Genomic DNA, 14,767 nt, shown 5'->3' with positions numbered 1-14,767 from the left:
TAAAAATGGTGGTTTTTTTGCAATTCTTACAAAAAGTTTATCGAGCTCACTGAATGAGCTTAATTTAAAAAAGAAAAAAGGAAAAGACAAAAAAAAATTTGTTTTTCACCCCCTGGAAGTTCTTGAAAGCAGTTTGATCCTAGACTGTTGCAGAAATCTGGCTGGAAAGTGTTCATGGAGCTCCACTGAATTAAAGATTCAGGTTTCAGGTGGCCTCACAGAGCGTGCCAGACTGCAGGCTCCAGGCTGAGTCTGAAATGGCTGGTGTAAATGTAACGTGACAAAACGAATGCTGAGAACTCCGAGGCTTAGCTGCCACCAGGAGGAGGAGGAAGCTTGCTTTGTTCACGTAAACTCCCCTAACCCACTGGGCTAGGATGCTGCCCTTCCTGCTTTAAGGTAGCCTTTACCTGGAAAGCCACTTCCAAATGTTACCCCTGTTTGGGAAGGGTGCTGCAGCTGCTCCTCAAATCCTTCTGACAGGGTGTGTATGTATTTGTGTATACATCAGCTGTAACTTTAAACTGTTGCTTAGAGAGACGTGAAAACCGGTTTGTATTTCCCAATTGCAAGGTGAATCTGGCATTCTAGGGGGAGAGAACTAAACTGCTCGGGGGTGAAAAATAGAGCAGTAGGAAACAAACTGCTTGCAGCAGTGCATGACTGAGGGGAATACTTTAAAACAAAAAGTTGTATTTGTAGATTGTTATTAAAGTGCAAATAACTGAATTTTCAACAATGGTTTGGAGTCAGCTTTCAGGGCATAATGTCTTGCTTGATGAAAAGATCACCCTATGCCCCCCTTTTAAAGGAAAATTATCGCAGGAGAATCAGGATGTGTAAAGCTAACATGCATCGCAAAACCCAAAAGGTAACCTAAATGTCTGATTTTAATAGCACATTTCTCTTTTACATAAACTGTGACGGCAACTTGCATAAACTTTATTGAAACAATTCTTCAAATGTTAATTTTAATGTAAAAATTTGAAAAAAAAATGTTTAAAATAAACATTTAAAAAAAACAACCACATGCTTCTGCATAAATTAGCGATAACTTTAATACTGTGCCCTTTGAAAATGCACTGTAATGTAATGTGGGCAAAAAGGAATCGGCAAGCTTAAATATCAAAAGATGTAAAATGAGAACGAATATAGATAGTCCTGCTACTGCCAAAAAAAAAAATTCTGCTCAGTTATTTAAAAATGTAAAATGATGGCCCTTTTTAGACCCCAGTATTGATACTTACTGTGAAATGTTCAAAGCTCAGCTTAAGTTGCATGTTTTCCTTCCTGTGTAATTGCATGCAGGAATCTTTTCTTTCGATTTGTGCTTACATTAAGGAGGCTCACAAATGTCTTCAATTTGCAGGAGTCAAGAGTGCATCGCTGTGAATCGCTTGGGGGACGATGAGCAGGGGCAACACGAAGTGGGTAAGTTTGTCTGTTTATTTTTTGCAACCGGTTGCAAGCTGCTAACATGTTCTGCGTGGGAGGTGGGGGCGGCACCATCTGAGCTGCTAAATCGGAGCCATTCCTCATAGACCCACAAATACATTTCTCTTGCGAAAGGCCAGTTACATGACTGCCGCTCTTGCAGAGGTCACGGTGTGGAGGAGGCTTCAGTGTGCACCTGCTTACAGCTCTCCCACCGAGGTCCCATGGAGAAGGAGGCTTAAGTGGATTTGAGGGGAGGGGAAAATGTGGTGAGGAGATGTATTTCTGGGAGCTGGTTCCTGACTGGGCTGCTGGCTTTCGTCTGAATGCTCTCAGCAGCAAGGTGGCGTTAAATTTGTTGTAACCCTTTGCTCTAGAAACAGAGCAGCCTAAGGAATGGTTCAGGAGGAATTCCTGCAGGACCCTATAATGCGTTAAAATTACGCACTGCAGATAGCCCAATTAGACCTTGCTAGTTCTGTCCCTTCCACGCTGCCGCGGTGGACTCGAAACAGCAGGCAGATCATGTTTCAATGGCTTTTAGTCCAGTATAGTTGTCAGACTGCTGGGCCAGTGGTCCTCCACGCCTCACCGGGATAGCTCTAGCTCAGAGCCCTGCGGGGAGTGGATGCCCTGAGCCCTCGGGGGGTGAGGAACCCCCAGCACCTTTGGGAGCTGGTGCTGGTCAGCACCCGTGGTGGCGGGGCTCCCTCTGGTGGCTGCTGTGGCCGCAGTGACTTGCTTTCTCCAGTAAATACCTTAATAAACGCGTGCACATGCTCGCAAACCGAGTGGTACCTTGGTTGGGGATGTCGGTTCCCCAGCATCGCGCGTCGGAGGAGTGACCTTCTTGTGCTGCAAGGGCACGTCTCCCTCCAGCCCGAAGGCAGCGGCCCTAAGCGTTGCCTTTGGGGACAGCTGATCCGTGTCTCTCAAGACCACTGCAAGTCTGAGCTCCACAAATAAAAGAACAAAGACACAAACCTTTGTATCGCCGAAGTCCAATGACTTCAAAGACCACCGTGAAAAGCCCTGAGTGTAGGATATAAGGACGTAAGTCGTTTTTTATGTGGAAATGTAAAGCTACCAAATGAGCTTCTGTTAAAGAGTATTAGGATCAAGAAACTGGTAATATGTGGAAATGTTACAAGGGAGTGAAATTATCCTCAGTTCTTTGACTTTAACTTGAAAATTGATGCATAATTTTGTTAGGGGAAATCGTAACATGTCTGAATTTCTGTGGCCTGTTTGTGCAATGCATCTTCACTTACAATGTAACTGGAACATCGATTTATATAGCGTTGTACCAATCTTTCCCATTTCTTTCTTAATAGGCACAACTTTTATATCAAGTGGAAAAGATTTGATAGAGATCATCTATTATGATGCAATTTTTTACCAGTAGACGTGGATCTTGTGACACTGCCTTTGGAGTAATACAGTTTGCTTATGCGTTGCATTTGTTGCATGTTTATGTGGAAAAAATTGAATGTTACGGAGGAATGTAAATCTCAATATATTGAAAATAACTGTATATGCTAAAAATATTTCAAAAACATGCCCTGCACCAGATATCTTCCTCCCTCTCAAAGCATTACTACATTCAGATTTTAGCCTAGAGTCTGCAAAATCTAATTCGAGATCCCAAAATAGCCATCAGCATCGGATGTGTGTCTCAGAGATGCTCTAATTAGCCAGACATTCCGGGGGTGATGCAGGACTCACTGAAATACGTGAGGGGTAGAGATTCCTCCGAGTGCTGAAGTCTGAGTCACCTAGACAACCTCCCTTTACGCTGACACTTAGCCGCTGGAGGGGGCATTCTGCTGGCCGTGGGCAGACAAGTGCAGGTGAGCTTTAGTCTCCTGCTTTGCCCAAAGAACTAATTCACATCTCGTTATTTGTAGGACTGTGGTAAATGCCGTAAACAGTAAAAGCCCCCATTATGCACGGTACCGTACAGTGCGATGTACGACACGGTCACGTCTCCTCCGTGGAAGTGTTTCCCAGCAGTACTGCTCTTCCCAAGGGAAGCTTGGCTCCAGAAACCTCCTCTTGCTGCAGAACACCCCCTGCCTCAGCAGTCCCACCCTCTCTGGCCCTTGCTCTGGGGGGCTGCTGCTTCCTCAGCCTCTAGTCCAGCCTGGGGTGTAACTGGTCAGGCTGGCCCTGCGTGGAGCTGGTACAGCCCCAGACTTCCCACTTCTTCCGTGGGGTCTCGCCACGTGCAGTGGTTCGCAGCCAGCGTCTTGGTCAGCAGCAGGAGTGTGAGCCTGGGCTGCCAGGAAAATGCTCTGCCTGCTATTGCAGAGGTGTCCTGAGTAGCTTGCCCTGGAGGGATGCTGTCATACTGTGCCCATTCCTTACCCCTGGTTTCAAGTTGCTGTTTAGATTGTTAGATAAAGCGAATGATTACGAGCTTTATTTTATAACTATTTTTTTTTTAACTTAAAACACAGTGTTTTCAGTAAGGCTAAAAACCTGCCTTGATGTGGCCCTTTGTAAAACTCCAAATTTGGCAAGTTGGGTCCAGCTTGGATTTCGGAGCACAGCTGGATTCCCTATTTGGCTGTTAGAGCAGATGATTCTTTTTGTATGGAATGAGTTTTTAATTTTGTATGAGAGCATCTGTCACGGACAGAGCCAAGAAAAACAATTTAAATGTGCACATCTTCCCTTCCTCACCCCACACACAGCAGCACGTGGGCAGAGGGCGATCCCTGCACCTGTGCCAGACCCTCAGAGCGGCCCTAAAGGAAAAGAGACCAGCTGTGCCCTGTCTGCTGGGAGCTGCCCAGGAGAACAGGAGGTGCTGCTCACACAGCTCCTCTCTCGGCTGCGAGGAACCAAGCACATATGGTGCTTCTGGGGAGCAAGGCGAGGCTCAGGGAAATCCCGCTTTAATTGATAAACCCGTAACATCTTGAATGAGATGTTGGACACGAGCCCCACTTGTAAGCTTTGAGGGGGAGGAATTTCTGCAGGCTAGTCAGGGCCCGTGGGGAGCTGCCATCTCAAATGTAGATATTATTCCTCTTTTGTGCTCAGGAAGCTCGGTTCTGTGAGCGCAGTGCAGAAACCTTTGCTGCTGCTGCTCAGTTGAGCCTTCCGCTGCTGCCATATGTTTCAACAGCGATGTTTGTCTCCACGCTCACTCTGCTCCTTCTGCAAAGTGGGATGGAGCTCAGAGGAGTTGGTGGCAGAGATGGTAAAGGAGCACGGTTAGGATGCCGTTGGCTTTCCTGTGCCTGGGAAACGGGACTGCCAGTGTTCGTTGGGAGCGCTGGCGAGCACCAGGACCTCCTTCAGCTGCCCCAAAAGCTGGAGCACGAGGGCTGCGACGCTGGTTTCCAGTGAAGCTGCTACTTCTGCTGCTGGCTTTACAACACAACGCCACCAAAGGCGTGTGCGTGGTGTTGCACACAGACCTGTTTTTAATATGGCACCGGTGCATCCTGCCTGCCGGTGTTACGGCTCCGTCTGAACACTGCGGGGCTTGATGGCTCTGCACAGCATAGGTTCCAAACCCAGTAAAGAACAGAAGATTGGTCCCGTGAAAGTTCATTAACTTCAGCGGTGGCTTTGCCTCCAGCCTAGGCAGGGGTGGCTCTCCCCGTTGTATAACGCTCCATCTGCACTGAAGCATCAAACGCCCACGAGTCGAGGAATTCAATGAAAAATACAGCAAGTGGTTGGTAAAGATGGTGAAGACTGATCAAGGTGAATCACAGCGTTAAAATAACTTGTATAGGAAACTGGCGAGCTCTCGCACGGCTGCTATTTAGCAAGAAGTGTTGAGCAGATGTTGGAAATGATTACTCACCCCGTACAATAAAGGCCTAACGTTGGCTTTTTTGGCTTTCAAGAGTGTGAGGCGTTCTGTTGTTTCCCTTCCTGCCGCAGAGGTGGCATCGCATCGAGCTGAAGATGTGCTGTGGGGCTCTCGGTCCCCGGGGTGATGCCGGGGAGGGCGCAGGGTGCTCGCTTCCCCCCCCCCCCGCAGAGCAGCGCAGCGGGGCTGGGGCCGTGCGTGCCTTGGGTGCAAGCCTCCGGGGTGCAAGCTGGGTGCAAATGAGGATGCAGCCGCCAGCTCCTGTAACGCGGGCGGCCAGGGCTGGGCCGAGAGGGCCGGGGCGGCGGCAGCTCCCGGGACCCGGACGGGGGGACGGAGGGGGCTGCCCCGGGGGGGGCTGCGGCGGGGCTCGAACCGGTGCCGGGGATCGAACCCGCGGCCGGGCCGCCAGGAGCGAGGGGGCGGGGCTGGGGCTGCGAGGGGGGGCGGGGCGATGCGCTGAGGGGGCGGGGCCGAGTGCCGAGGGGGCGTGGTTATGCGCCGGGGGGCGGGGCCGTGTGCCGGGGGCGGGGCTGGCGCCGTGCCGGAGGTTTGTCCGCTGGCGGCCGCCATCGCGGCGCGGCCCCGCCCGCCATATTGTGCCCGGCGCTGGCGGAGCGGCGGCCGGAGATGGGTGAGGGCGGCGGGGCGGGGACGGCACCGGCACGGGGGGGATGGGGGGAACGGGACGGGAGCGGCTGAGCCGAGCCGGGACGGGCCGGGCCTGGCCGGGCCGCGGGCGGGGCCCCCGTGAGGCGCAGGCGGCCCCGCCCCGCCCCGCCGCGCTGAGGGGGCGGCTCCCGGCCGAGGCCTGCACCGGGCCCCGGGGCCGCCCCCCCGCGGCTCCAGAGCGGCGCCGGGTCCGGCACGGCGGCCACGGGGGCCCTGAGACCCTCCTGAGCCCCCCCCTCGTTCCTCTCCGGTCCCCCCCGGCCCCTCCGCCTGCCCCTGGGCGCCCCTCCGGACCTCCGGCCCGCGTCCTGCAGCTCCCGGGGGGCTCCCCCGGGCCCCCGGCCCTGCTCCCGGGCCCCCAGTCCAGCTCCCGGGCCCCCAGCCCTGCCCCCAGCCCCTCCACCCTGCCCCTTCCCCCTCTGCCGTGCCCCAGCCCCGCTGCTTTTGTGTCCCAGGCCGGTTCTGTGCTCTGAGACCCCCCCCCAGGCCCCCCCTTGTGCCCTGGGGGCCCTCCCTGCAGCCCCCCTGCTCTCTGCAGCCCCCAGCTGCGCCCTGCCATGTCCCGGGGCTTCTGCCCCTCGGGGCTGCAGGCACCGCTGTGCCCCCCTGCTCTGCCTGGGGGTGCCCGCCTCAGGGCGCCTTTGGGTGCCCGCCTCAGGGTGTCTTCGGTTTGCTCGGGTCTAGCCCCAGGCACATCGCTGCACCCCCTGCCCCTCCTTGTCCGGGACTAGGAGAGAGGTTTGCTGGGGGACTTATGAGCGTAGCGTAAGCTTTGCAGTTTGCTTGAGAGCGGTGTCTGAGTCTTCAGCGAGTTTTCTTTCTTCCGGTTAATTGCAAACTGGAGAACAGCAGCCAGAAAAAGAAATTATAAACGTTTGGTGCGACCTGATCTGAGTTTTGTCACAGCTCAGATCCCACCTGTAGGGAAATGGTGTGTTCTCATCCCGTCCTCTCTTTAAGCTGTATGGATTTACTTGTATAACTTTAACTTGTATGTTTTAGACAGGACCCAGAGGAGATTTTTAAGCCCTGGGATTATTATTATTATTATTGTTTGTGCTGTGGCAAGCAAGCCCCAGAAAAGCTAACTTCAGGCCAGCATCCCGCTGAGCCGTGCACCATGCAAACATGCAGCAACAGCAAATGCCCAAAAAACTCTCCAGGTGCTTTTTCTCCACCTTAAAAGAGCACAAAAAGGAAAAAGCCAACTTGTGCGCTTTTGCAGCGTCTCTTAGAAAAGAGCTGTGAGTATTTGATCCTAGCACAAAACCGGGCAAAAGGGGACCGAGGTAATACCCCCGACTTATTGAATCCTTTGGGCAAATTGTTTAACGTCTCCGTAAGCGCCTTGCTCTGCCAGGGGAACAGGGATAACACCGCCGCCGTGCAGATTAAATTCCTTGCAAACTGCCTTGGGACGGAGGGAGGCATGAAAAGCTTCCTCCTGCTCCCTCGCAGCCTGCGCGCGTCAGGCGTTAGGCACTCGACCAAGTCGCAGCGCCTCAGCAAGCTGCTGCACGCCCTGGGAGCGTCGGGAGCTATCTGGGCCGCATCTCTGGCCGCTGGCGATGCAGGAGGAGACGGAGCTGGGCTTAGCCCCCTGCGAAAAGGGCCGAGCGAGGCCGCGTTGTCTTGCCCCGTGCTGCAGGCGGTCGGTTACCGCCGGTCAGCAGCGCGCGGTGAGCAGGTGAGCCTTACTTCTAAACCTTCTCTTTCCAGTTTTAAGGACCGAAGACATCGCCACGCAGTGAGGAGCCGAGAAGCCACCCCGCAGAGCAGCCCTCCGCACCCTCTGCTGTTATGGCAGGGGGAAGGCGGGGCCCCAACCGCACGTCCTACTGCCGAAACCCCCTCTGCGAGCCCGGCGCCGCTGGCGGCTCCGGCCACTCCACCAGTTCCTCTGTCACGGGCGTGCGCTCGCGCACCAGGTACGTCGGGTCGCCGGGTCTTGGGGGGCAGCCAGCCAGCTGCTCCTCTCCCCGGCAGGTGTCGGCCATCCGTCGCACTCTGCTGGTTCTTCTGGGGCTCAGGGTTTTGCTGTCTCCCACACCCGGCTGAAATCCTTTCCCCGTACGTGGCAGTGTCCGTGCTGCGTGCCCTAATTGGGTCGGTGGGTTCTCCCTTGCCCAAGTGCTTGGTCAGACCACGACAGACTTCCATGAGCGTTCAAAAGCCTTTAGTGACCGTTCAATGGAAAGCAGGGGTACATTTTTTTACCCAAAGCCTGGCTGTGGAGTTCTGGTTATTGGGTCTCCTGTGCCCCTGGGTTTGTCACGGGAGGTATTTCTAGGGTAGAGTTTAGCTAGGTCAGGTGATGTGTAGGCTGCGTTCGGTTCTTCTGCAGATTCTGGCCTAACTGGTTGCTTGCATTTCTGCTTCTGAGGTGAGAGAGGTGAAAAGAGAAGCCGTGCACCAACAGGAATACGTAAGCAGGCGGCACCTTGTGAACTGTCTGCATAGCAAATGTTAGATCCATCTCAGCCTCTCCCCGCGCGTGGCGCTGGGCCAAGAAGCGTGTGTGGAGACGGTTACTCAAACAAGTTACTGCAGGGCTGCTGAGAGTGGAGCAATCCACCTTGTACGTGCTTTGCTGTGGTGGCGTGCACAGAAGTCCTTATCACGAAGCAGGGAATGTAGCACAGACCCGCACCCCAGCGCACCTCCAGGTGATTTGTCTGTGTGCCGTGCCGCGCGACACCGGTCGCCTGAATGGCAGCCCAGGCTGGGGAACCCCAAAAAGCTCCGCGCCCGTAACGCCTCTGGGAGCTGCGTTGTGCAGGAAGCCCCAGGTGACGGCGTGTATGCGTCAAAAAGGCCTCGGGTCTGTGTTTCAGGTCCTCCGCTGGGGGACCAGAACTTGTCAAGCTGGGACTTGGGTTATTTCAGAGACAGCTTGGGTTCCTAGAGCTGTCCCCACACACTTATTTCAGGCTATCAGCCTCCTGGTTTAAAAAGCACAGGTTGATCCACCTGTGTCCACCCCGGCTAGAAGTCTTTCTGCAGTCGCTCTCTGAGACTCCTGTGATTTCGTTTTGGGATTTTCAATAGGAATTTGGCACCTTGTGCTCTGTGGTTCCTTTGAAACCCACACCCAGATTCCTCTGACTGTTGTTATTTAGAGATTGCAAATCAGGGGAGATATATCTGCTGTATATTAATTCCCTTCCCTTTGATTAAAAGGGTTGGTGTCTGGAATTGTGTGCGTGCTCACACAGGAATACGCTCCTCTGACTAAACTTGTTTTTCCCCCATCGTTGAATAGAAGCTGAAGAATGAGAAAGGGCTTGTGTTTAATTGCTTTGTATTTCATGTTCAAGCACTCTTAGAAATGTAAATAGCAACTCGAGGCCCAAACGCTCGCAATTAATTAAGAGGGCCACCGGTTGCCCCTTGAACAGCCCAACACAGCCACGGCTTTTGAACCTGCCTCAAAGCGAGGGATTTAATACCAAATGACCTGGCGCTGCAGGCTGGCCTGGTTCCAAAAATTGCTTTCACTGGGAAAATTCCTGCTTGCATCCGCCTGGAAGAGGCGTTCTGGAAGTCCTCGGGGTGCTGACACGGCTGGCTTGTGGCAGCTCCTGGCCGTGATAGCCCGCCGAGGTCCCTCGGTTGGTGTTCGACCCTCCCTCTTGCACAATCCGGGGGCTGGAGGGCAGCGCCGTGCTTGTCTGGGAAGTGACTGCTGCTTCTGCTTCGCCCTGGTAGGAGCGGTTCAGGTACAGGCCTTTCCAGCCCACCCTTGGCAACGCAGACAGTCGTTCCCCTCCGGCACTGTAAGATCCCAGAGCTGCCTGTGGAGAGGAGCGTGCTGTTTGAGCTTCAGCTCTTCTTCTGCCATCTCGTTGCGCTGTTCGTCCACTACATCAACATCTACAAGACCGTGTGGTGGTACCCCCCCTCCCATCCTCCTTCGCACACGTCGCTGGTAAGCACCAAAGGACAGCTGCTGCCTGGTGACATTTACAGGCTCTCTGGGGTTGTTAGACGTGAATTTTTCTCTCCCTGTTTTACGCAAACTACACGTGACTCTGCAGCCCTGGAGGGCTGCTCGTGTGGCTTTCATTTGGCGAATTTTGGGCACTGGCTGTCTGCGTGGCATTCTCTTCCTGATCTTGGAAGAGAGAGCCCAAGAATACTTTAGAAGCTTCTCTGTTGAATGTGGGTTTCTGCTGCCCGATGGAAAGCGGAATCATTTTGTTCTCTTTGCTGCAGAATTTTCATCTTATTGACTTCAACGTGCTGACGGTGACAACGATCGTCCTGGCACGCCGGCTGATCGTCGCTATTGTGAAGGAGGTAACGTCCCCAGGCGAATCTCAGAGCCGTTCTTCCCTCGGGTGAAACGTGAAGTTCTGTGCCCCTTTTGCAGTTCCAAACTCTTTTGTCCTTTTCCAATGAACTGTGGGCTATGTCCCAGTCAGGAAGCTAGGTATGGTTTCTAATTGGAAGAAGAGAGAAACGAGCATCTCAAATTGCTGCTCGTGACTCTCACTGTCCTCCTGTGCTTGTTTCTGAATTACTGTCTCAACTAGGCTGTAGTAATTCTGCTTTGTTCCTTGCCAAGAGCGGTGTTTGGCTCTTCTCCTGTTCTCTTAATTTGTTTAGCTCTCTAAGGAGGAGCCAGTATAGTTTGGTTTCTGCCGACTGCAGAAGCTTTCTGTGGTGAGCAGGTCCAGGAAAGTGGGCCGGTGGCCTAGGTAAGGACCAGGCCTTAACAAGAAACTCTGAGAGCTCTCCTCGTTCCGGCTTGAGTGAGGCCCTGGGTTCTGGAGGCTCTGGATTCCAGCCTAAAGGCGGCCTCCCCTTTCTGGTGGCACTCAAATAATGCCTTTCACTAGCTCTTCCCTCGTGCATAGGGCGTTGCTTTTACAGGTCGAGTGCTGCCCGTTTACCGTTTGCTCCCTGGAGGAGCAGTGAGTTAGTCTGCCTTCAGCCCTGCTCCTTCTCTCCCCGCAGGCTTCGCAGAGTGGCAAAGTCTCCCTGCCACGCTCGGTTTTTCTGGTGATCACCCGGTTCGCTGTTCTCACTGGCACGGGCTGGAGTTTGTGTCGATCCATAATTCACCTCTTCAGAACCTACTCTTTCCTTAATCTCCTGTTCCTGTGTTACCCGTAAGTATCCTTCTGTCATTCGTGTGTGATTTCTGTGATTGCTTCAGTGCAGTGGATGTTGCTCAGGTGAAAGGAAGTTTGGAAGTAAATAAGCCCTTGATTACATGGTAACAGAACTTAATCTACCCTTTGCAGTCTTGCTGTGTCACATTTCTTCTTGGTTCCAGGGCATATCTTTCCCGTTTGCACACCTTTCAGCCCTAATGTAAGCATTAATTACAGTTCCTAGATTGCTTGTGTCATCTGAAAAGGATTGTCTGTTTTTCTCATGGTGTTCAAAGAACCCGTTCCTTCAGCTTTCTTTAGTCCTTAGGTGCCTCTGCCAGGTGGAGAGGATCAAACGCTTCCCTGCTTCATGTTAACCAACAGAAGGAAGCTGGTTGAATTTCCATTCAATTAGTGGAATTGCTCCCTTCTCTCTGGTAGATGCAGGAGGAAGGATCTCGTAAAGACGTGAGACTTGGTGTTCTATTGGTGAAGGTGGCCTGGGTTGTACGGTGATTTGAGGTCATTTTGGTGAAGATCTTTTCTGGAGTTTATTTAGGCAGTAGGTGCCGTTTGGGACAGGGATGCAGTCGTAATGCTGAGGCACTACCAGTGAAGGTGTTGCCCGGGGAGCTGGCAAGGCCGTAACCACCTTTCTGCACCTTGCTGCTGCAGGTTTGGCATGTACATTCCCTTCCTCCAACTGAACTGTGACTTTCGGAAGACGAGCCTCTTCTCCCAGGTGGCCAACATCGGTCCCAGAGAGACCGGCGAGGTGAACTTCAGGGGCAGAGACTACCTGACTGTCCTAAAGGAAACCTGGAAGCAGCACACTCGACAGATGTACGGCATGGAGGCCATGCCCACTCACGCCTGCTGCCTCTCCCCAGATCTCATCCGAAATGAGGTGGAATACTTGAAAATGGACTTTAACTGGCGGATGAAAGAGGTGCTGGTGAGCTCCATGCTCAGTGCCTACTACGTGGCCTTCGTGCCAGTGTGGTTTGTGAAGGTGAGGCAGAGCCCTTGCTGCTCTTGCAGCCCTGCGCATGCATCCTCCCACTCCTCCCAGCGTGCGACTGGCTGGGGAGGACTGGGGAGAGGTGGGCACTGGGTTAGGGTTGCTGTTTGTGAGATGTGCATCCGTCTGCTCCGTGAGGAGCAGTGTCATCCTCTCGCCTTCCCCAGGAGCTAAAAGGGGGCGTTGGACCCCAGTCTGACCAGCCCTTTGCACGCTGGCCTTCTGTCAGGACACGGCTCAAGGACGGGGGACTGACTTTAACCAGGGAGCCAGTCTGAGAGGGGATGGGTTTTATTAGGTTTCTTCGGTGCTTTGTTTCGGTTCCTGGTATGTGGTACAGTGAGACGCGTCTAGTAATAAATCTGTCAGACCTCAGGGATGAGCCCTGCGGGACTGGTGCCCCCGCCCATCAGCTGAGCTGGGGGAGCGTCAGAAACATCTCCCCGTATTTGGTGATCCGCGATGACAGCGTAAATGTTTTGCCGTGGTGTGTTCGGGAGCTGTACAGCAGCCGTCCTGTGTGGGCGCCTCTTTTGGAGGAAGGATTAACGGCTGCGTGAAAAGCCCTCGTTCTACCTGCCGGAGCGCTTCGTGTTTTGATGGCTTCGTTAGGTGAGGCTGTCCAAACACGTTGTCACAGTCTTCCTGTCCCCCCACAGAACACGCAGTACTATGACAAGCGCTGGTCGTGTGAGCTCTTCCTTCTGGTTTCCATCAGCACGTCTGTGATTCTGATGCAGTACCTCCTGCCTGCGCGCTACTGCGACCTGCTCCACAAAGCTGCGGCGCACCTGGGCTGCTGGCAGAAGGTCGACCCAGCCCTCTGCTCCAACGTGCTACAGCATCAGTAAGGAACCCTCCCGGGGCGAGGGCTGGAGGTTTCTGTTCCTGTTGGTGTGAACAGAGGCTGGATGGGGGGGGCTCAGCTTTCAGCCATCTCTCTTCCTCTTCTTTTCGCTATAAAAAAAAAAAAAAAGAGATAGAAGGGAAAAATGAAGGCAGGGTTGTGAGCTGACACATCTGGCATCGTACAGACGCTGTCTGTACTGTCCACTTCCAAGTGCCGCAGGCAGATCTGATTTTGGCAAGATGCCTGCGGCTTCTGGCCACAGGTAACCGCAGTTTGTCACTGCCACAGTTACCTGCCTCAGCGGCCCAAATTCTGCCCTCCCAAATGACCACGGCTCACCACTGTGGAAAATGCCGCGGCCACGGCTCGTACGTTGTCCTGGCTGAAGGGGGAGGGCAGCAGACCCCCCTTCTGCCCCCAGACCCCGTCTCCAGCTGGGCAGGTAGAAGTAAAAGCGCTCTGCTTGTCTTCTGCAGGTGGACGGAGGAGTGCATGTGGCCACAGGGAGTGCTAGTGAAACACAGCAAGAATGTGTACAAAGCTGTGGGTCATTACAACGTGGCTGTGCCATCGGACGTCTCGCACTTCCGCTTTCACGTAAGGTCACATTTCCTGCTGGGAACGGAGGTGTAGCACCTTGGCAGGACTGCAGTCCGTTTGTCCTGAGCGCCTCAGAGCTCCTGGTGGCACGAGCTGGCTCTCTGGGCGGGAGAGCTGCCCGCTGGCTGTACCAGGGCAGTGAACAAAGCTGGATTCGGCAGCGTTGCACGCTAGTCCCACGTCTGCCTTCGGCGCTGCCAGGAGGGTGACTGCCCCGTGCAAAGCTGGCCCCTGTGCAGAGCCGTTCCGGGTAACGGTGGTGTCCGCAGAGGGGGATCCCACAGGGCCGCCCCACGGGCCCCTGCCTCACGCGTCCTGTCCCAAACGGATCTGGCGGGCTGCGCCTCCGCTCGGTGCCTCACTGTCGCCTCTCCTACAGTTCTTTTTCAGCAAACCACTGAGAATCCTCAACATCCTGATCCTGCTGGAAGGAGCCGTCATCTTCTACCAGCTTTACTCGCTGATTTCTTCAGAGAAGTGGCATCAGACGATCTCACTGGCTCTGATCCTCTTCAGCAATTACTACGCCTTCTTCAAGCTGCTGCGTGACCGTCTGGTGCTGGGCAAAGCCTACTCGTATTCTGCCAGCAGAGACTCAGAGCAGAAGTTAAATTAAAACAATTGCACTGATGCTCAGCTTATTACAGAACAAACAGAACGAGAAACCCTCAGAGCTTTGTATTTTTGTTACCACTGCTTTTTTTCTTTGATAACTGATGTAATTAAAAGGAAAAAACATATTTTTTTACTCCCAACAGTTGTGTGTGTGTTTGTTGTCTGGTAAAGTCCCATGAGATGGCCTCCTGCTTGTATGCGAGAGGAGCAATTTATTAACAACAGTGCTTAGTTCTGAGAGCTGCGAGGAGTGCTGCTCTGCAGGGCTCCGGCTGGCACCAGGGGGGAAGATGGGAACGGCCTCGTCCCCTTCGTGTCCTGTTGTGGGCCCTGACCCTGTCTTTTCCGGGGACCCTGCAGAAATTCCTGCGATACTCACTGGTGCTCTGGCAGCAGGGGAAGGTTGCATTTTTTTAACTGAAAAGGTTTTTGAACTGCTGCATCCCCTTGCTCTGGGGGAGAGCCTTGCCGTGTGCACGGCCCCCCAGCACCATCCGTCCCTGGGGCTCGGCGGCGGTGACCCTAAGGGAGCCCTAAAATACGGGGTCATGCACGCCCCCCAGCCCCCGGGGGTGCAAACCCCGACCCCCCCGCCCCAAGGAGCCGCATCACCGAGGGGGGGCCGCTGCCGGGGGCGTTTTTCA

The 14,767-nt window shown here is 53.9% G+C and overlaps 1 protein-coding gene across 4 annotated transcripts; it reads left to right on the top strand.

The window, feature by feature from the left end:
- The first annotated feature begins 6 nt into the window (after positions 1 to 6).
- TMEM39B (transmembrane protein 39B) lies at positions 7 to 14,263 on the top strand. Of its 4 annotated transcripts, none has more exons than XM_040535212.1 (9): positions 7 to 1,431; positions 7,658 to 7,866; positions 9,647 to 9,866; positions 10,154 to 10,237; positions 10,898 to 11,052; positions 11,713 to 12,049; positions 12,718 to 12,905; positions 13,385 to 13,505; positions 13,888 to 14,263. In XM_040535212.1, the coding sequence occupies exons 2-9, from the start codon at positions 7,739 to 7,741 to the stop codon at positions 14,122 to 14,124; spliced, it is 1,470 nt and encodes a 489-aa protein (XP_040391146.1). In that variant the 5' UTR covers positions 7 to 1,431; positions 7,658 to 7,738; the 3' UTR covers positions 14,125 to 14,263. The 4 variants fall into 4 exon arrangements, with proteins under 4 accessions (XP_040391146.1, XP_040391142.1, XP_040391145.1 ...); XM_040535208.1 differs by lacking the exon at positions 7 to 1,431 and adding an exon at positions 5,769 to 5,900; XM_040535211.1 differs by lacking the exon at positions 7 to 1,431 and adding an exon at positions 6,603 to 6,858.
- Positions 14,264 to 14,767: the final 504 nt, after the last annotated feature.

This window comes from Cygnus olor, chromosome 23 (genome assembly GCF_009769625.2).
Source record: "Cygnus olor isolate bCygOlo1 chromosome 23, bCygOlo1.pri.v2, whole genome shotgun sequence".
Taxonomy (NCBI): domain Eukaryota; kingdom Metazoa; phylum Chordata; class Aves; order Anseriformes; family Anatidae; genus Cygnus; species Cygnus olor.
The sequence above is the reverse complement of the archived record's forward strand: the minus strand, read 5'-3'. Positions and strand labels throughout refer to the sequence as shown.